The 22,790-nt window shown below is 35.4% G+C and overlaps 1 protein-coding gene across 3 annotated transcripts in view; it reads left to right on the forward strand.

Annotated features, from left to right (window-relative positions):
• The window catches only part of DIAPH3 (diaphanous related formin 3), a 517,788-nt gene that overhangs the window by 321,447 nt on the left and 173,551 nt on the right, over nt 1-22,790 (forward strand). For all 3 annotated transcript variants that reach the window (XM_030922410.1, XM_030922411.1, XM_010368580.1), the window contains one exon: nt 4,553-4,682. In XM_030922410.1, coding sequence (XP_030778270.1) covers nt 4,553-4,682 — 130 coding nt within the window. The remainder of the gene's footprint in view (nt 1-4,552; nt 4,683-22,790) is intronic.

Genomic DNA, 22,790 nt, shown 5'->3' on the forward strand with positions numbered 1-22,790 from the left:
GTGCTGAATACCTCAAAAATATCCCCAAGCCTTACACTGTAACTACAAGGGAGTTTTACTCCAGACTGACAACTAGGCCATGATTTATTACAGGATCCACTTCTAACATTATTTTGTCTGGAATGAACAGAGTGGTTGGAGAAACTCCATCCATCTTTTGTTTATTTGACATTTATGCCACATTAAATGTACCTTAAAGAAACAATACATAAATAGGAAATTCTATTTAACAGTGATGATTACTCATCAGTAAGATAAATCTCTTGACAATAATACAAAAGAAATCCTGTCAAGCACTGACTGTTAAAGTTTAAATAAATCATACTTTTAACCTGAACATATTTTTAAAGCAAATATTTTATTTTCTTTCCAATATTTAGCATTTCAAAGTGTACTTAAGTTGTTACTCATCTTCAACAAAATTAACACTGTCTTCCAAGCTTTACTTGTTCTAACTCAGAAACTGATTATGATATGAATGAATATGATAGGAGTAGAAGTAGAATGTGCCTTTTTAGTTAGTAATGTTCATTAATGAAATGAAAAAATATTGAGCAAATGGATAAGGACCTAATACATTTTATACTTTCATGCTTTTGGAAGACTTTTTAAAAAATGATTAGAGAGAGGGGAAGGAGAGAATAGAGTAGTTGAGGCAGGAAGAGTGTCTTGGCAGCATTGTGAAATTTTTCTAGAGAATGTTAGAACATAAATGAAAAATCTGTGCCCTGGAGTTTAGAGTTGCGTAGTAATTTCTAAATGAGACACCATGCATTATCAAGAACATGCTTCTTTTCTGAACCTCTTATTTATTAGGCTTAGTTTCAAATTTATTTACTTGAAAGTTTGAGTGGTGTCTTTCAATTGTTAAATACCCATTTTGAAATGATAGGAGTAATGTGCTACCCTTTACTATTCAGTGAGTTTACTTTTTAATATTAGACTGTTCCCAATATGCTGCTCGCTACTCGGTTAATGTTTTCTTTTTCTTTTTTTTTTTTTTTTTTTTTTTTTTTTTTGAGACAGAGTCTCGCTCTGTCACCCAAGCTGGAGTGCAGTGGCCAGATCTCAGCTCACTGCAAGCTCCGCCTCCCGGGTTCACGCCATTCTCCTGCCTCAGCCTCCCCAGTAGCTGGGACTACAGGCGCCCGCCACCTTGCCCGGCTAGTTTTTTGTATTTTTTTTAGTAGAGACGGGGTTTTACCGTGTTAGCCCGGATGGTCTCGATCTCCTGACCTTGTGATCCGCCCACCTCGGCCTCCCAAAGTGCTGGGATTACAGGCTTGAGCCACTGCGCCCGGCCTCAGTTAATGTTTTCAACAAGACAACCCATGGTAGTGCCCTCCGCCTAAATCATTGTTTAGCTTTATAATTGTCTCTGAATAACTCAAATCTGTGTTTGACTTGAGTACTTAACATTTATTAAACTAGTAGTTGCTACCAACTACATTGTGTTCCATGATTCTAAATTCTGAATTCTCATTGCTTATAAATAAAGACCAAGATTGATCCAATTGGTTGTTCTTCCATCATTGAGATTTCTTGATATGTTAATCCTAGCAGTTGCTGGCTGTTTAGCTATATCACAAATACTATTGGAATACTCTCTCTAGGCTTTACAAATTATGGAAGTAGATGGTGATTGTCTTAACATTCCACACAGACTACAAGGGTGTAAACTGGTAACAATGGATTGCTGAGAGTTCAGAGTAGGAAGGATGTTCCCCAAGTAGTCTTTGCTGTAAATGAGGGTAGGTGAGAAAAAGGATCTTTGCTACTAGGGTGGTTTTTAACAAAACAGAATACAACTTTCATGCTAACTTTTGGTGGCTGTACAAAGAGAAAACTATTTGTAAGAGTTTGCTGCTTTTAATCTGGCCTTACCTATTTAAAATGATAGTATGAATGAAATTATAGGATTATAAGGAAACTTTTAAAAATTGTATTTGACATTCATGAGTCTGTATGTAAAAACAGAAGCCTGTAGAATGATTCCAAGTGACCCAAACATACAGAAATAACTCTGAAATGAGATTATTAATACATTTCTCCATTCTTCTAGTTTTTAAAAATTAGATTGTACTGTGTCTACTAACTCTTAGTTCCACTATAATATATACTTAACATTTTTAGAGTAAAAGGTGAGTTTAGAGTTTCTATGTTGTTTCATTTTCTTATTTTACCTGTGTGAAAGCTAAGGTCCAGTAACTTGCTCAAGACTATTAATTAGTCAAGGGCATGCTTTAACATTGCCAAATCATCCACATATGTTAGTGACAATTTGTCTAGGTAGTCAATGGAGTCATATATTTGAAGCGTCCTTTTATAAAACACTCAGCTCTATGTTGTGAAATCTGTATTTCTTTTAAACAAGGTACTAAATAATGGACTAAGTGTTCATATTCAGTCTGTTTTTAAAGTACTGGGAACCACTGTATAACTTGCATGTTGTGTAGGTCAGCATAGCATTTAAACCTATTACATGTGTCATGTTGTGAAAGTAAGGCTGTCTAGGTGGGTAACTCACTGTTCCCAGGGCTATGATAGTTTTTGAATCAATAAGTAGTCAGTATGTTAATATGTCTGATGGCACAGAAATCTCTCATTCTTCCACTACCGGACATTCACAGTTATTTGGTATTTTTCTGATAGAGATAGAATATTTAGTGAGGTTGGATTTTTAAAAATATTGTTTATGGGAATTTATTTAGGAACCAATTTTAAAGTGGGAAATTCTTGGAAAGGAAGCAAGTAAATAGAGCTGAATTTCCAGCTCTAAATTAAATTCTGGTGGAAAAGACTGATTTTTTTTAACGCTGTATTTGTATCACTGCTCTAAATGATTACTTGATGGTGGGGAATGCTACTAGATTACCTATTAGTCCTGTGTTCATACCACTCCTCCTTGCCAATACTTTCTACCCCAACTCTACACAAAACTCAAGATAACTTCTATCATTGTTCAAGTTTTTGCTTAACTACCTCTCCCTGTGATTGTACTCCTTAGCCATTTCAGATTAGGATTGGTCCACCCTGGTCATGTCAAGCCCATGTCCTCTTTTCATTCATTCTACATACCTGTTTATGTTAATTTGATCAACTGGTCACCAGTTGGTGCCCCAGTTTATTCCTCTGAGGTCTAACCATGTATCTTCAATAAGTATCTTTCAGGGATAAAAAATTGGTTCTTGGAGAGCAAAAATGTCTTACTTGTTTAACTAGTTTTTCGGTGTAAAACACAGAAATGCATACAGTATATAAACAAATGCATCACCTTTGTGGTTTTAAAATTTTATAAGTGCAATTAGGAAAAAAAACTGCCTAAAAACTCCTTAGGGGGCAATCATGAAAAAAAAAATAATGAAAACATGTTCTATACATAGATAGATAAATTTATGTTCTTTCAAGATGTATCCACCTGGATACTGCCGAAAAGCTTCAAATTTTCCTTTGTCCAAAGCAAACAATTTTCTTCTTTGGCCACCTCACACAAATCTGTTTCTCATGTTTTCTGACCTGTGTTAGTTTACAGCATCACCTGGGTTTCCACACCCATATGGTCTCATTGTCCCCGTTTCCCAGGCACAACCTCCATTCAGACTGCCCTCTTTCCCTGCCTGATTATTGCCACGGGTTTTTTAATTACTATTCATGCTTCTCTTAGTACTCTTGACCTAATCTTTTTAGCCACACTCACTGGCGGGAGCTTTCTAAAATGTATATCTGATCATCTCTCATCTAGATGGAAAACTGGCATTACTTCAAAATCAAAATCCTATTTCCATTGCATGGCATTACCTTTCCTTTTATTTTCTGGTCTTTTCAGATTTATATCTTTGCCATGTCCCTACTTGCCTTCCCTAATACAGATACACTTTAATTCTGGAGGCACTCAGCCACCTCATATGTGTCATATCCTTCCTCATCTATAGTCCTTGTAAATGCTGCTGCATGAACCTGTGTTATTGCACTTTTGTATTTTTTCCTTCTCTTCCCTAAGCCCATACAACTTCCTGTCTTTGAAGTTTCAGTTCTGATGCCATGTCCTCCTAGATGAACTTTGTGATTATTTTTACTATACTATTTGTCACACCAAGGAAAATATGTATATTTTTTAACTAAACAGCTTCTTGAGGAAAGTCTGTGATTTATTTGTTGTTAGATCTCCAACTACTACAGTGTCTAGTAGGCATTCTGTGAATATGTGCAAATGATAAATGGATGAATGCCCAGGGATGTTTAAATATTCCTATTAAATAGACTTATAGGTTACTCTGTTTTCCTAGACATTTTGCCACATATTTTTTTTTCTATAAAACATTGCATACTAGATTAAACTTACTCCTTTTTTGCAACAAATAATGATTTTCACCAAGCAGCAGCAAGTCAAAAGTAGTTTGTCAAGTATTTAAATAGTTGTTTTTCAAAAACGAAATCAACCAATTTTACAACTTTGAGTCCTTATCTACAAAATACAGTATTAACATTATTTAAGTAGACAGAATATCAACATTCTTATGACTGTGTTTTTTCTCCCTCCTATTCTATTTAGCTAAAGGACACAAAGTCAGCAGATCAGAAAACAACGCTACTTCATTTCCTGGTGGAAGTATGTGAAGAGAAGTACCCTGATATACTGAATTTTGTGGGTGATTTGGAACCTTTAGACAAAGCTAGTAAAGGTTTGTGCCTTTTTAAGAAACATTTCATGGCTCTGGTCTTCAGCGCTAAAGGACTGAAAATTATACCTTTTATTTGTATATACTTTCCACTTTATCACAGTGTTTTCATACCCAGTATCTCATTTTAAAAATAGAGAGTTGTAGAATATTGTGAGTTGTCATGAATGGAGGTATGAGTTTAATTTGTTTAGTTAGATGATGAGACCTTATATTATAAATTACTTTGCAGTTTAAACCTTATGGATACCTGCTAGCCCTACCTTCTACTGCTAAATCTCCACTTTGGCCAGGGTGATGCTCTCTTGATTCAATGTCATTCATAGGCACTGATAGCCTATTATGTTCCTGAGACCAGAACCAGCAATCAGTATCCCCACTTGCCTGAGTACTGAGTCTATCTCTGCCCAACTTGTTGGTGCTCTCTTTTTTTGTTATAGAAGACACCATACCTGCCAGAGTTTCATTTCACCCACTCCTAATGTCCAAATTTCTAACCTGATTCTAGTCTCAATTGTGGGCTTAGATCAGGCCGTAAAGGGTCATAGAACAGATAGACCTATTATTAATACTTTGTTATAATATGATTTAAATACAATTTTTTGACTACCTTAATAATTCAATTTTCTTTCTTTTTTTTTTTTTTTTTTTTTTTTTTTTGGAGACAGAGTCTCGCTTTGTCGCCCAGGCTGGAGTGCCATGGCCTGATCTCGGCTCACTGCAAGCTCTGCCTCCCAGGTTGACGTCATTTTTCTTCCTCAGCCTCTCAAGTTGCTGGGACTACAGGCACCCGCCACCATACCCAGCTAATTTATTGTATTTTTGTAGAGACGGGGTTTCACCATGTTAGCCAGGATGGTCTTGATCTCCTGACCTCATGATCCGCCTGCCTCAGCCTCCCAAAGTGCTGGGATGACAGGCGTGAGCCACTGCACCTGGCCTCAATTTTCATTTATATTTCACATTGATTCTGTCAACTGTACTTGGTGTCAAACAACCAATTTATGAATACATTTTGGAAAACAACTCATCTGGAATGCTGGAATATCTGTATTCTTTTTTTGTTGACTACTAGTCATTAGTAATATGAAATTGTCTTTATAATCTCTTTATTTTCTTTTTAATATTGGAATTCAACTTAAAGAAGGATATTTTATTGTTTTCCATATTAGAATGAATATTTCTTCTTTAAAAAAATCAATTTTATCTTTTCCTGCTCCCTTTAAATTATTCTTCTTCTATAAAATGAGGCTTATAGAACTTTGTTGACAAAGAAACATGTGATTGGATGAGATGTTCTTTGAAAGTTTGTTCTGAGATGTATGTTTCTTTGAAGTAAATATTTCATATGGCCTGTCTTGATTTGTAAGACAAAAAATAAGCTTTTTACTTAAATTTTTAGTAATAAATCCTAGTGTTATAATGAATGATTGAATTACTTACTTTACCCCTCTGCTACCAAAAAATGTCCTTGCTATAAGAAGAATCCATATATATAGTTATAGATGTTTTAATAGGATTCAAGAAGGGAAAATAATTGAAATTATTTTCTTGTGTTAAACCACCTGAGATAGGGCAAAAGGGCATTGATCTGAATGGGTTGGAAACATTCAAAATCACTCAGTGATATTCAAAATAGCTCTTACTGATTGGTCCGTTAACTCAGGGAAATCAACTCTTCTAAAGAGAGAATTCTGATATTTTGGAATTTTTGACCCAATGGGATGAAAAAAATTGGAAATGAGTATTCTTGATGGATATTAAGCAGTTTGATAGATAGCAGAGTAGTGGATGAAAACATAGTAGAAAATACCTTGAAATACACAGGGAATTTTTTTTCCTGGAGAAAAACATGGTTTTAGTAGATGTATTTTTTATTGTAGAATTTATTGTTTAGCAGGTTTTGCTGTAAATGAAATTTTTAAAATATTTATGTTGACTCATACTTAAAATTCTTTATTAATATTCTAATTTGTTCTTTAGAAATATTTACCTTTGATAAGGACTTGCAGAACTGTAACTTGGTTTGATTCTTCTGGGTATTTTTCCGTTTGTTGCTTTGGTATTTCAGCAGGGCGTGCTGGGGTTTGGGGGCTTTTCAGTTTCCATCTGTTAAGAGTGGAGTCTAGTGTCTAGTGCATGGGTCCGCAGATACCGTTAATATGTTTCACAGGGAGCAGCCAACTTCATCTTTAACACAGAAAAGCCATCACTGAAGCACTTTTTATAGTATAGGTGATTGTTGAGCATAACTTTTTAATTATTATATTACTTTATTAATGAATGAGACTTGAGGACAAAATGTAATGTTTTGAATTAACTAAGTCTGTGTTTGCTTTGGAGTGTTTTCGTGCTCTTATACATGTATTATGTATCATCATTTAAAAGTTTCCAGATTTGAAACCTCCTTAGTGAGCTATCACATGAATTAAAAAGTACCTTTGTTTTTGAGACATAACAAATCCTGATCATTAAGTACTCCTAGATCAGCAGGGAGAACTTTCATTGCAACTAATGAGCTTACCTGTATGATAGTTTTCAAAAATCTACTTCATTAGGACTGCTTCTTTTCTAAGATATAATGGCTTACAGTTTTTCTGTTGCATTTCAGTGGAAGTATTTTGAGTCATTATTGTATTTCTGTATACCATTGTAATATTTCTCTTTTTTTGTACTTCTGAGGTTCAATACATTTTTCCTTTTCTAAGCAGTTAAAATTAATCTACAAAAGTTTTATTGATTACTTCCCGGTAATCTATTTCATTATTAAATTTTATTAAAGAGTAGAAAATACTACAGAACTTACTCTTTCTTTTTTGGTTGGTGAGTATATTAAAGTAAAACCAAGGTAAGTTTACAGCATCACCTTGATCTGACCTTCTTAGAGTTATCATAATTTTACCATGTATTTCCATCCTTTCCTAGTCAACTCTTAATTCTAGAAATGCCATGCTAGTTCAGTCTGTAACTCATTCATCCAGTCATTAATTTAACAAGCCTTTATTGGGTGATTACATTGTGTCAGAAACTGTGCTGTTGTCTTACTCTTGGTTCAGGTGTAATGTCTGTGTCTTAGTGAAACCCAATCTGTCTCACTCCCATCTATCTCTTTCCCAGCTGACTCTTCTCTCTTACGGTCAATTTCCTCTACTTTCTCCTCTTCTGTGCAGTGTCTATGCATTGCTTTTTTGAAGTGCTTTTCACTAACCTAATGGTGAACCCTTCTCTTTTTTTTTTCTCCCTAGATCTTCTCTTTAGGTGATGCTTTCAATTCCCATAATACCACCATTATGTTAATGACTTACAAATTTATATCCCAGACTTTCCTTCTAAGATCCACACTTGTATAGACAACAGCTTTTGCCATTTCCATTGTACCTCAAAAAGGTATCAGAATCATATTATGCCACAAAATGGGACTCTTGATTCCTACACCCTTAACCTCTCCTTCCAAATTTTATTTACTTGAGAAAATCCTGCTTGCCCCGCCCCCCTTCTTTGGATATCTTTTCTCTCATTTATCATATCTCTATATAGCCTTCGGCATCTCAATACAGAGCTGCATGGTGGGTTTTGCCTAAGTTAAATCCATGGGAAGCTGCAGCTGTGACCAAGAATGTTGTCTAGTTTTCTCCTTCATCAAGAAACTTAAAAGTAAATGTCACCTTCCCTTTGGTGCTTTTTGCTGGGAAACTCACCTAAATTTGTGTGTTCTTCTCTTTCTTTAAGGATAAATTCATAGGTTTTCCAGGAATTCTTATACTACTATTTACGAACTGCTGCTCTAGACCAGGGTTTATTCCTGGGACAGCTGGGAATAGAATTAAGCTTCTAGAAGAGATCAATATTCAGTGTATTATCAGAGTAGATTCAATGATAACTCATTTTTAATTTTTGCCATATTTCTCTGTTTCCATATTTTAGCATTAAGAGCATTCATTGATGTATTTGATTTTTAAATCCTTTCCATTTAATACTACCCTTTCTGCTTTTAAGACTCTGTTTGTATGTTCTTAGCTAGCAATTCCTTGATTTGACCCTAATATTTGTCTGCTTAAATATGTCTCCTGGTTTCCAGTTCCTCATGAGTTTCCATCATTTTATGATAAATGTCTTACTAAATACCAAATGTTTATCTTTTATTCACCTACTGTGAGCACTTAGAACACTTAATTTCCAGTTGACAATCACCTGGAAAATTTATAGTATTTGAAAATTTCAAATTCATCTGCTATAACAGGCAGATATGTTAATCTCTTTGTTGCTATAGCCTTCTAAAAATGCCCATTAAAATTTGTCAGTGAGTTTGATACATATTTTGAATAATCAGTATTAGTTATTAGTTTAATTGCATTTTATATCCCCTGAAGCAGAATCAACGCAGCTAACATTGTATTGGTTGGAATCATTATGTCATGGAAGTTGTAGGTTGGGGCCTCATAATTTGTGTATGATCTGTTAATTCATTTGGTCTTTCAAATCAGGTGTAGAATATTAGAATGTTATGAAAAGACACTTTTTTTTTTACCCGTATCTGCCTATATGATGTAGTTAATAGGATACATTGTTGGTGGTGGAAATATTTATAATAAAATAATTTAGTTATAGAAGACAACCATGTGGGATATTGCTTTTATTGAATGGTCAAGGGAACAAAAATGTTTTCTAACTGTTACAAGCTGTACTGTGTCCCTCATGAATTCCTATGTTAAAGCCCTAAACCTCAGTATGTCAGAACTTGATTATGTTTGGAGATAGGGCCTTTAAAGAGAGGAGAGTTAAAATGAGATCATTAGGATATCCCTAATCCAATCTGACTTGTATCCTTATAAGAAGAGGAAATTTAGAGTCACAGCCATTCAGGGATGTACATGTACATAGGATAGACCATGTGAAGACACAGTGAGGAGGTGGCCATCTGCAAGCCATGGGGAGGGGCCTGGAGCAAATCATTTCCTTATGGCCCTCAGAGGGCCAACTCTGCTGACACCTTGATCTTGGACTTCTGGCCTCCAGAATTGAGGAAATGAATTTCTGTTGTTTAAGCCACTCAGCCTGGGGTATTTTGTGAAGGCAGCCCTATCAAACTAATATACTAAGTTAAGACATTTTTCTCATTTGCTTAGAGGTCTTTGGCTATAGAATAGAGTAGCCTATACTGAATGACTTTTCACTTTATCAAATCAGTTGAAGTAGCAGTTGTAGACCTGCTGTGTTGGATGTGCACTAGTAATCAATTTAGAAATATCAAAGGTTCTTCTACAAACTATGAATTATCACATGATTTGAAATAATTGCAAGTATGCTTCAATTCCTCTTTTGAGTAGACATGAAACATAAATTAGTACATATATAAGGATATGTTAAGGCATTTTAAATAAATATATTCATGAAAATTCTCATTTAATTTCAGGATTAGATCTATGGCATTTCCTAGATTTTGTTTTAGAATACACTTAATCATGCTGTGCTATACTAAGTTTTTGTGTTTTTCTTTTACTCACTATATCCATATATATATTTATATATATATCCATAAATATATATATATCCATAAATATATATATTTATTTTCCATTTCTCCCTGTTTTGCTACTATAATAGTTGTAATTTTCATGTAAGCAGGTAACTGATAAAAATCAGTACACTTTGCATTATTTCTTGAGACCTTTCCAAAAGTAAGGCATAGGTGGATGATGTTACTTTTTTTTTTTTTTTCATTTTCCTATGGGAATAATGAAAGTATTTAGTATATCCAAGTTGTGTACTGCTGGTTCTACAGATAGATTGTGGAGTAAAAGCTATGTTCGTAAAGCCAGCTTATGATTCCTAATGGTTTTATGTCTCAGGGAACTAATTTGACTATCTGCAGTCATCTAATAAATATACTTAGGAATTTGCTTAGGAATTTTAAAGCATACATTAGTATACTTTACGTATATATTTATATATATTTAGTAAGTATACTTAGGAATTCTAAAATAATTTTAATGTTAATATAAGCCAAATATAATAAAAGTTAAATTTATTTTTAAAATATAATTTATATATGTTTGCATATACTTACCAAAATGTTAGAATATGTAAAATTTTATGTTCAACAAATTAATACTTTTTTTTCACAAAAAGGTATGATGAGATATAACTGGGCCATTCCCAAGGTAATCATAGGATTTGTGAAAAATATTTAGAGTATATTGCAAGTGTGGTATACTGGTAAGAGACCACATGTTTAAATCCTGCCAGTTTATTTCCAGTGATTATCTGTATAGAGTTGGCATCAAAAGTTTAAGTTGTAGACTTGGATATAAGATTGTAAGAGTGATCATTTTGTAGTGCAAATATAAACTGTTTTGGAAAGCAGCAGAGTGGAATAGAAAGAGCATGTCCCAAAATCACTAGAAGGATTAAGGATTCTGTAGATTGACATTGAAGAACACTGGGCATGGAGGAACTACTTGCAGCAAAAGATTGCTTTTTGAGATACTGAGCTAGGAACATTTCCTGAATCTGCTGTGTCTTGGACTGATAGATGATGATGAAGGAGAAAACCACATCAGGAAGACCTCTATATCTTTTTGGAGGTTAACAGGCTGGAAGTGGCATAAATACATCATTAATCTTTTCGAGAAACTAACAGTTTACAGTGTTTGCAGATTTTGGGCCAGCTACGGATTTGAAGTAGCTACCTGAGCAGTTCTGTCAGTGTCACCTATGAACCACAGCAAACATCAAGTAACAGGACAGAACCACCAGTGACGACCAAGGTTTTAGAACTCTCTTACACTCGTGGTTGTAAAGCAATATTTACTGCACCTTAGTTTTGCAATGTGAAGTAGGAAATTACAAAGTAGGTGAAAGAAAATTTCAGAATAGTGTTTTCTGAGGGACAGTTTAACATAACAAATCTGTTTATTACAAAGAAACCTAAGCAGTGGATGGAGCAGACACATTAATGGCAATCTTATGAATCTTGTTGGAGACAAGGTTGACATGTAAGCAGTTGGGGGAAGAGGTATGGAGATAATCAGATGCTGCAGTTAGAATTGTCAGCTGCTCTCCAGAAACCAGATTGTATTTATGCATCTTACAGAATGTTGAATTAGTAGTTGTATTGGTTTGTTAGGGTTGCCATAACCAATTACCACAAACTGAGTGCCCGTAAACAACAGAAATTTAGTCTCTCACTAAAGTCCCTGAAATCACCGTATTAGTAGAATTGGCATCTTCAGAAGGCTCCAGGGGAGGAAGAATCCCATGCTTCTGTTCGAGCTTCTAGTGGCTACCTGGAGTCCTTCGTGTTCCTTGGCTTGTAGATGCATCACTCCACTCTCTGGCTGCATCTTCTCACCATCTTCTCCATGTCTCTTGGGGTCCTCTGCTTATGGACACTAGTCATTGGATGATGTCAGTCATAGGATGATTTCATCTCAAGATCCTTAACTAATTTCATCTGAAAGTTCCTATTTCCAAATAAGTCACATTCTGAGGTTCTGGGTGGATAGGCATTTTGGGGGGGCACTACTCACCCACTATAGTCATCTTTGTCATAAGTCCTATAACTGCATGGAGATAGCACCCATCTTTGAGTATTACGAAACAGTTCAGGGAAATTATGCTAATAAGTATATCTGGAAAGCATTTATCATTAAATTGTGAAATAGTTTGGTTTTTAAGGGTTATTGTTAACATGCTTCCAAAATACCCTTTTCTTTGTCATTGTGTGAAAATACTAAACCAGTTAAAACTGAAATTATTGTATGCCTTTGTGGTAGTCCGTTCTCACATAGCTATAAGGAGCTACCTGAGAACGAGTAATTTATAAAGAAAATGGTTTAAGTGGCTCACAGTTCCACAGGCTATACTGGAAGCATGGCTGGGGAAGACTCAGAAAACTTACAATCATGGCAGAGGGCAAAGGAGCAGCACGCACATCTTATATGAGTGGAGAAGGAGGAAGAGAATGCAGGGGGAGGTGCTGCTGCACACTTTTAAACAACCAGATCTTATACAAACTCACTCACTATCATGAGAATAGCAAGAGGAAAATTCACCACCATGATCCAGTCACCTCCTATCAGTGCCCTTCTCCAACACTGGGGGTCACAATTCGACGTGAGATTTGGGAGGGGACACAAATCCAAACCATATCAGCCTGTGAATTTAAGGAATTTTTTTATTGATAGGCCATGATAACAACAATAACTGTAATAAGTGGTTTTAGTAGGCAAAATTAAAAATATGTTTGCAGTTAGATTATAGAAACATTATACGTAGAGAAACTATTATTTGGACCATGGACTCTGAGGTTAGGTAACTGGTTCACCTGGAGTTGAAACCCCAGCTTGTTACAGGTATAATCTTAGACAAGTATCTTATTCTGTCTGAGCTTTCCTTTTCCTACCTATAAAATGGGTGCAATATTAGTACTTAACCCAGAGGTTTGTTGTGAGGATTAAATAGGTTAATATGTATAAATGTTTATAAAGTTTGAAAAGTACCTATTAATCATTGTATAAATATTCTCTGTGTTTGTTATAGTTGTTGCTTTTATTTTTCCGTGATTATTTATTGTTGACACACATCTGCCTTTCTGTCATTAACAGGGCAGGTAAACATGAGTCTATGTGAATAATATGTTATTATAGAATTTTAATATGTATTGTCAGAAATTATTTGAACAGATTCAAATAATTGAATCTCTCCACAACTCTTTTAGGTTTTCCTCAAAGACCACTTTCTCTACAGGACCTTCTGTGATCACTCAATCTAAAACTGCAAAAAACCCTGCCTCGGCATGCCAGAGCCAGACATAAGACATCCATTGACCTCTTTAATTGGCTGGGTTCTATATCTGCCACCTAAAATGTAAACTTCTTTTTAGTTTGTTGTGTGTTGCCTGAGGCTTATTCAAACTTTAGAACATAACAACCACAAATTTTATAGGCTTATGTTGTTACTTTTCTAAAAATGTTGGTACTTTTCTAAAAATTAAAGAATAATACACATACAGTTACATAAGTGTACATAAGTGTACAGGATCATAAGTGTACAGCTCAATGCATTTTCCTGAGTTGGACATGCTAACATAAGGAATGGAATTTGGAAAATGGGTTCTATTTTTCTTCCTCTGCTTCAGCCCGCAACACTTTATTTTGTATTTTGAACTTTGGCATAAGATTTCTTTTGAAAACGGAGTTCTAGACCTAAACAACCTTTGAAAACAACTGGTCTCCAGCAACTCTTCAACTCTGAGTTTATTTTTTGGAGGTGTATGCATGAATTTAAAAAAGAAATTTTTTTCATTTCAGCCAAGAATTATGAAGGAATGCCATATGGAAATATGAAGTAACTTGTGAGAAATGATATAAGTGATAGGAAAATCTAAAATGATATTTATTCACACTCATAGGAAAACCTAAAGAAAATAAGATCTTGGGTAATCGTCCTTTGTCCCCTCAGCAGCAATCACCCTTAAGCACAGATTTAAAATTGATCAGCAGTGAGACCCTTTTGTCATATAAATGTCTATCACTGTGATAGTGGTTTCTCGGCAGCTTTCAAACTACGTATTTTATGGAAAAAAAGAACTAGTGTTTTTAGTAGTTTTTGATATGTTTTGACTCTATAAGGAAAGGACTCTCAAAACAGCTTATCGAACTCCTGTTTGGTAGGCATTGTGCTAGGCACTTGTATTAGCAAGGATTAGGCTTGACTGTGAGTGACAGAAAAAAAAAAAAAAGTTAGTTTAAATAAGATTCATCTATTTGTCTGGGCGCAGTGGCTCACGCCTGTGATCCCAGCACTTTGGGAGACCGAGGCGGGTGGATCACGAGGCCAAGAGATTGAGACCATCCTGGCCAACATGGTGAAACCCCGTCTCCACTAAAAATACAAAAATTAGCTAGGCATGGTGGCACATGTGTGTAATATCAGCTACTCGGGAGGCTGAGGTAGGAGAATCACTTGAACCCGAGAGTCAGAGGTTGTGCCATTGCACTCCGACCTGGGCAAAGAGAGAAACTTTGTCTCAAAAAAAAAAAAAAAAAAAAAAAAAAGATTCATCTATTCATTGTCTAATCAGTCATTTAGTGAATACCTCATCCATTCCAAGGCACCAAAGAGCCGTGAACACAAAAGCCTCTACTTTCTTGAAGTTTACATTTTAGGTGGCAGATATAGAACCCAGCCAATTAAAGAAGTCAATGTATGTCTTACATCTGGCTCTGACATGCCGAGGCAAGGTTTTTTGAAGTTTTAGATTGAGTGGTCACAGAAGGTCCTGTGGAGAAAGTGGTCTTTGAGGAAAACCTAAAAGAGTTGTGGAGAGGCCATTTATGTTGGTATTTGAGAGAAGCCTATTCCAGGCAGAGGGAAAAGCAAGTGTAAAGGCCTCAAGGTATGGAAGTAAGACTGGAGCAGAGGAGGGAGGGGGAACATAATAGGAGATAAGGTCAGTAAAGTAATAGATCCTGTAGGGCATTACTGTCCATTGTAAGGATTTGACTTTACTCTGAGATGAGGAGCCACTGGAAGGTTTTGAGCAGAAGAGAGACATCTGACTTAAATTTTCAAAGGATTGTTTTGGCTGCTCTTTTGAGGAAAAAGTGTAGATGAATAATGGTAGAATTAGTGAAACCACTCTGATGCTGTTAAAATAATCCAGAGGAGTAATAATGTTGGCTTGGATCAGGAAGAGTAGTGAGGGTGGTAAGAAGTATTTGGAAAATCAATGCATTTTGAGGTTAGAACCAACAAGATGTGCTCTGTGGTTAGATATGTGGGGCATGAAAGAGAAAAGAGTTATAAAAACTAATGATTTACTGAGATGTAGAGGCAAGTCAAGGAGGAAGATAAATTCTAATTGTAAATGTGAGTTTAAGGTGCCTACTAAACATTAAGGAAACATGTCCAAATAGGCCATTGGAGTTCAGGGGAAGGATCTAGGCATGAGAAAAAAATTTGGACATTTTTGAAGTCCTACTAATATGCAGTCTTGGACTTCTGGGGCTGACCTGGTCTCCAATAGCAGCAAGTGAAAACTAGTCTCATTTGAAAGTCAGTTAGTCTGCACTTAACATTTCCCCTGTGACAAAGTAAAAAGCAGTAAAATTGCCCTCCCATGTACATGTACACAGAACCATTATACTAAGGGAATATTTTGAATATTGTTATTAAACATTTCTGTTATGCACTTCTTTTAATATTTATACCATGGTTTTGAACAACTTCTCTAAGGGAATTCTCAAATCTTATAAGTAAACATGATTTCCTTTGAGATGGGCTTCTCCCACTAATACACTTTCTCTTCTAAAAAGCTGTGTACTTGCTGTAGTTTTTGATACCCTCGTTGTACTTGTAGAGGACAGGGCTGGCTCTTTCTCTCAGGGGATGAAATAGCTCAACAGAATTGGACTGGTGGCCTTTAATTGGTTGTATTCATTTCCTCCATTTGCCTTCTCCCTTTCCTCTTTCCATGTTCCATAGCAAATGAAGGCATTTCTCTTGCGGTATTATGTAAAAACAACAAAAATTAAACCATCATTGCATACATTATAGTAAATTAATTAGGGAATGCAAATTCCATTTGTTATTACATGGGGTTCCATCAAGAATCAGAACAATGGGAAGAAAGATCTCAGTCAAGTGAGTCAAGGAAGGTACGACTACTTGATGAGTAGGCTGTTCACTTAGCATTGCTCCTTTGTCTTTCTTTTTTTTGAGACAAGTTCTCCCTCTGTCGCCCAGGTTGGAGTGCAGTGATGTAATCACTGCTTACTGTAACCTTAAATTCCCGGACTCAAGCTGTCCTCCTGCTTTAGCCTCCTGAGTAGCTAGGACTATAGGCAGACATCACTACCCCTGGCTAATTTTTTTAAAAGTTTTTATAGAGATGGGATTTCACTACGTTGCCCAGTCTGGTCTCAAACCCCTGGCCTCAAGTGATCCTCTCACCTTAGCTTCCCGAAGTGCTGGGATTATAGGAGTGAACCACTGCACTTGGCAGCACAGTTTCCTATTTATCTTTGCCTGTTACAAACCAAGTTTGCCTGTTACGAACTACAATTTATTTTTACCTTGATTTTTTTTTTACAGTGTTGTTTTAGTTTCTTTTTGTCATGTAATAGATTTAATAATGATATTCTAGAATTTAGGTTTTGTTGTAGACCTACTTAATAGTCAAGATTTTTTTTTATACTACTGAGGTTTGTTTTGGACCATCTTGTCCATACAATTTTATTATTTTAACTTGCATTTATAAAATGTTGTTATAGCTTTATACAATGCTTTTATTATTACAATTGTCTAGGAAGAAATGTATTGCTTGGAGCCTGAAACTAAATAATTCGCACATGAAACAATTGATTCTGTGAGTGTAGGAAGGTTGATTTAGTTTGCATATTTAAATTGTCTGTGGTAATAAGTTGTTCTTTAAGCTTTCCTTAAAGAAATAAGTTTCCCTGGATTGTATCATGATATGTAAGAGTGAGTGTGGCATTTTTTAGTAAGCTTGTTATGAAATAATGACCAACACCTCCAGGAGATATTCATAGAGGATTTTTTTAAATTACAAAGATTACTTTATGTAACCTCTCCTCTCCTTTCTTACTTGAAATCTTAATCTAGTAAATCACAGAGGCCATGGTGTTATAAAAAGCATGTATTCATGATTGCTTTAAACTTAAATATTTATAGTTTCGATTTTAACTTTTACTCTAAAGCTTCTTTAACACCCCTGGTGTATAATTATCATAATAATAAGACACTTGGAAAAAAGTCTGTGTCTTACATTTTAATGTCTGGGATATTTAATCTGTTGTATTTTCTTATTTCATTTTTAATGCTCGTATCTGAAGAGGTTAAAGTTAAATCCAAAACCCATTCCTTCAGCAAACATTTGAGTATCTGCAATACATTTTGTAACTGAAAATACAAAGATGAATGGTGTCTTCTCTTAAGGAATTCCCAGCCATTTGGGAGAGGAAGACAGATAACAAGATAAATGTAAATGGAGAGTAGTAATTGCAAAGTTAGAGATAATTACCAGTTGTGATGGGGAGAAAGGGCACTTTACCTGTGTACTTGCTGTAGTTTTTGACTCCTTGTAAATTATGAATGGTTATGACCCATGGGTGAAGTGCACAAGGCAGATAGACACACATTGTTTCAAGGGTCAGTGACAGATTAGATGAGGAGTGATATGGACAGGGGAACTATAAGCAGTATGTATTTTTGAGATGAGTATTTGGCAGGATCTGAAGTAGAGCACCCCAGGTTGTAGGTGTTCCCTTGTTTAGAAACTCAGATGTTATGTAAGCAGTTTACTGACATGCATTACACAGGAAAGGGGCAGCTTTACTGATTGTCTGAAAACCCCTATGCACAGTGTAAACAACACTGGAGAAAAACAGTAGGAGACCAGAGATCAGAGAATAGAAAAGGGTTCCCAATGACTTTAAAAGTGTTAAGTCGGCCAGGTGAGATGGCTCACTTCTGTAATTCCAGCACTTTGGGAGGCTGAGAGAGGCAGATCATGAGGTCAGGAGTTCAAGACCAGCCTCACTAACATGGTGAAACCCCATCTCTACTAAAAATACAAAAATTAGCCAGGCATGTTGGCAGGCGCCTGTAGTCCCAGCTACTCAAGAGGCTGAGGCAGGAGAATCTCTTGAACCTGGGAGGCGGAGGTTGCAGTGAGCCAAGATCGCACCAGTGCACTACAGCCTGGGCAACAGAGTGAGGCTCCATCTCAAAAAAAAAAAAAAAAAAAAGAAAAGAAAAGAAAGAAAAAAAAAGGTGTTAAGTCAGGAATGAATTAAGTACTGTTTGTCAAGTAAAATAACTGAGTGTCATGATTGTTTGAATCTGAGAATTGCAAGAGAGGAAAGAGTCAAGACCAGCAGGTTTCTAGCACAAGAAATGGAATGTATGGTCCTTTTGCCTTCTGGGGTGTGGAGATTACAGATAGGGAGCTGGTTGGAGGTAGAGACACATGATATCTGAGGTGATGAGAGATGTCATCTGGTGGAATGTTAACTGAGGAAAATGCAAAAGTCAAAATTGTCTAGCTAGCTCTGTTTGATGATGGCTCTGTTTTGTTACTTTTCTTCCAAAGAATGAACAGGAATACAAAAAATATGATTAATTTCTTGGTGAGAAGATTGAAAGATAAAATTCACACATAGGTCACATATAGAGACACCAGTAAATTAACACTTCTTTGAGAGTGTACAGTTTAATACTTCCTGATATAGTTCAGATTTTTAAGACATAAAATATAGTTCCTGATTCAAAGAACTTGACACATGTGAAAAATGTGGATAAAATTATGTTTGAAGATACATACAAGAATTGTCTATAGAAATTGAATAATTGCTGAAAAAATGAAAACACCAAGGGAAGTTCTTTCTTTCTTTCTTTCTTTCTTTCTTTCTTTCTTTCTTTCTTTCTTTCTTTCTTTCTTCCTTTCTTTTTTTTTTTTTTTTTTTTTTTTTTTTTTTTTGACGGAGTCTCGCTCTGTCGCCCAGGCTGGAGTGCAGTGGCCGGATCTTCTTCTTTTTTTTTTTTTTTCTTTAAGTTATTGGGTATATATGGAGGATGTGCAAGTTTGTTACATAGGTAAACGTGTGCCATGGTGGTTTCCTGCCCCTATCAACCCATTACCTAGGTGTTAAGCATGCCATGCATTAACTATTTTTCCTGATGCTCTCCCTCCTCCTGCCCGCCACCGCCACAGGCTCCACTGTGTGTTGTTCCCCTCCCTGTGTCCATGTGTTCCCATTATTCGGATCCCACTTATAAATACACCCAGGGAATTCTTAAAATGCTCTTTAGTTTTACCCATCAGATGGCATACATTTGCTTAGCCCAGAATTCTCACACTCCTTTCTTTCTTCCAAGTGTGTGTTGGTCCTTATTTAAATACCAAGTGAGAGGTTGGTCAATTACATTTAAATCCGCTTAACCATAATGTACAAGTAATATAATCAGAGACTTCTGATGAAGCATAAGAAATGACTTAGTGAGATTTGCATCTGTAGAGTAGCCTCAAGAACTATTTTATCTTTTTGAAGATAGCTTGCTTATTTTTCATGATGTTGACCTGAAATATTTGAATATGCCCCAAACATTCCTACTATTTTACTCTTTAAAATAGCAACCCTTCTTCTTAGACTGATGGTCCCTGGTCTGGTGATGATGATGTTGAAGATATGATGACTTAACTTTTTCTTTGATTCTAAGACTCTGAAAGAGGATAGGGGAGCTTCTGGGTTGGTAACACATGGATGTGCTTGGAGAGTGGATGTGCTGGAAGGGCAATGAAACTGTCCACCACCCCCGTCCCTCCATTCCTTGTCCTGTGCATCTCTTCCGTTTGGTTGTTCATGAGTTGTATCCTTTATAATAAAGCTATGATCATAAGTATAGTGCTTTCCTGATTTCTGTGAGTCATTCTAGTGAATTGTGGAACTTCAAGGAAGGGAGTTTTGGGAGTCCCAAAATTTATAGTGAGTCAGTCTAGAGTGGTCTTCTCGACTGGCAACGGGCATCTGAAATGAGGGTAGTTTTGTAGGAGTGAGCTCTTCTACCTGTACAGCCTGATACTAAATCTGGGTATTTAGTATCGGAATTGAAGGATTTCGCCCTTAATTTATGGAGTCTGCACTAACTCCAATTGTAGGACATCCAGTTGGTATTGGAGAATTAGACAATTGATTGGTGTTGGAACAACGTATTTGGTGTCAGAAAAAAAATCAAACAATCTATGTTCTCTCCCAACATTTGCCCTGTGCATTTTCTCATATGGGAGTCCCTCAGACCTATTGGTCTGTTCTCTAGATCTTTTGCTAATTTGACATGTGTGCATAATAAAATTGGTTAAGCAGACTAAGTATTTTAAGTACATGGTTTTATTCAAGGTGAGATACTACTTTAATATATAGACTACTTAAAAATACATACATATATAAAAAGTTATATATATAACTGCACACTCACCCATCCATCCAGAATGCTTAGGCATATATTCCCTGGGTTTAGGAAGGGAATATGGATTGCTTGTGATTGCAATGGGCAAGAATGTACAAGGAACCCCTTATTATGTGAAAATTATATCTCTTTATTTAAATGTTACTGACGGGGTTATGAAAATAAAATGGTGATTTCTATAGTAATTTATAACACAGTGGTTAAAAATAAGGTCTAGAATGAAACTGCTTGAATTCAAATTCTAGCTTCATCAATTTTTAGTTGTTTGACCTTTTTACTTAGCTACTGATCTCCGGTTTCCTCATCTGTAAAACAGGAATAATAATAATAATGCCTACTTCATGATGTTCTTGTGGGTTTGAATGAGTTAATTAATAGAAAACACTTAAGACAGTACCTGACATACGTAAACACTTACTACATTTTAGATGTTGTTATTACCATTACTGTAATTTTTATTGTTACTGCTACTATTATAACAATTACTACTACCATTATACTACTAATACACTACTTTTTTGAACCTAATTTATAGCACAAAGTAGATGTATGGCTTATAAACATTTCTGAGCATGAATTTACTTAATAAAAGAGACAGGGTCTTGCTCTATCATTCAGGCTGTAGTGCATTGGTGCCATCACTGGTCACTGTAGCTTCAAACTTCTGGGCTCAAGAAATTTTCCCACCTCAGCCTCCATACTAGCTGAGACTACAGGCACATGCCACCATGCCTGGCTAATTTTTTTTTTTTTTTTTTTTTTTTTTAATTTTTGGAGAGACAGAGTCTTACTTTGTTGTCCAGGCTGGTCTTGAACTCCTGGCTTCAAGTTGATCCTCCTGCCTCAGCTCCTAAAGTGCTAGGGTTACAGATATGCATCACCATGTCCAGCTTGCTTTTGAACCTTTATTTAATCAGAAGTTGCAGAGTTTTTGGAAGTATAAAAAGTGACTGAACCACCTGTAAGAGTTCTTGAAAAATGATAGAGGAAATGCTAATGAGACTTTAAGGCAGAGATCAAATAGACTAGGAGAGCAAAAGGAATCTCTTCTGTAATGCAGATAGAGAACTTTGAAAGAAGCAAAGAAAAAAATTGGAAATGGGAAGAGTAAATGAAACACCATTGGCTTAATCAAATAGAATTTGGTTGTGGATAATTGACAAGCAGACATAAAAATGAAAGAGCATAACATAGGAAATATGTGTTACCACTATAAGCAGTGTACAGCAAGGTATTGGGGAAATGAGTTAAACAGTTAAAAAGGTAAGAATCTGTGATTCTTAATATTGAGACAATGACTCAGATAATGGGGTGTATTATAGCATTTGTTGTGTAAATTCAAAGAATCACAGAAAGGGAATACATGAGAAGTAAAACAAACAAACAAAAAAACCTATTGAGAAAATATGCATGAGTATAAATCCACACTAGCTTCATCACGGTGGGAGCAAAAAGTTAAAGTACCATCGCTCTTCAAGCACAAACCAAGTATTATATGTGGTTCTCGGAAGAGTTCAATCATTGAACTCCTGAAACGTTGCATCTAAGAATTAGATTGCTAATTTTTTAAAATAAGAAAATACATTTAGGTTGTATTAAAAGATGTTAATGTCAGAATACCAAATGTTATTTTCTGTAAAACTAGGCTTAAAAAAAAAAAAAAAAAAAACAATAAAACACCATTTCATATTCTTATACATTATTTTTAATATCTCCTTACTATTTTATTCTTTTGAACCAAGGTTAAAATTTAAAAAAAAAAAAAAAAAGAAAAAACTCAGTTTCATTTTGTTGGGCATTTGGATTGCTTCCAAGGATATTCCTATCCTTACAGATAAAACTTGAATTGTACCCATTCTTCAGGATTAATTCAAATTCTAAGAATGGCAGATTACTTGAATTTTTATATTCATTCTTTAAACATCATTTTATATAGTTCACACTGATCAATAACAATAGATTTTTTTTAACCTTGAATTTATTTGTACCTAAAGCAAATAGTTTAAAAGTTGGTTTAGGTCACTGTATCTTTTTTTTGCACTACTAAATCTTTTTTCTAGTGTCATATAAAATTGACTATGAAAAGATTTTCAGAAATGATCCTTAATGTCTGTTCTGCTG

The sequence above is a fragment of the Rhinopithecus roxellana genome, chromosome 18 (assembly GCF_007565055.1).
Source record: "Rhinopithecus roxellana isolate Shanxi Qingling chromosome 18, ASM756505v1, whole genome shotgun sequence".
Taxonomy (NCBI): domain Eukaryota; kingdom Metazoa; phylum Chordata; class Mammalia; order Primates; family Cercopithecidae; genus Rhinopithecus; species Rhinopithecus roxellana.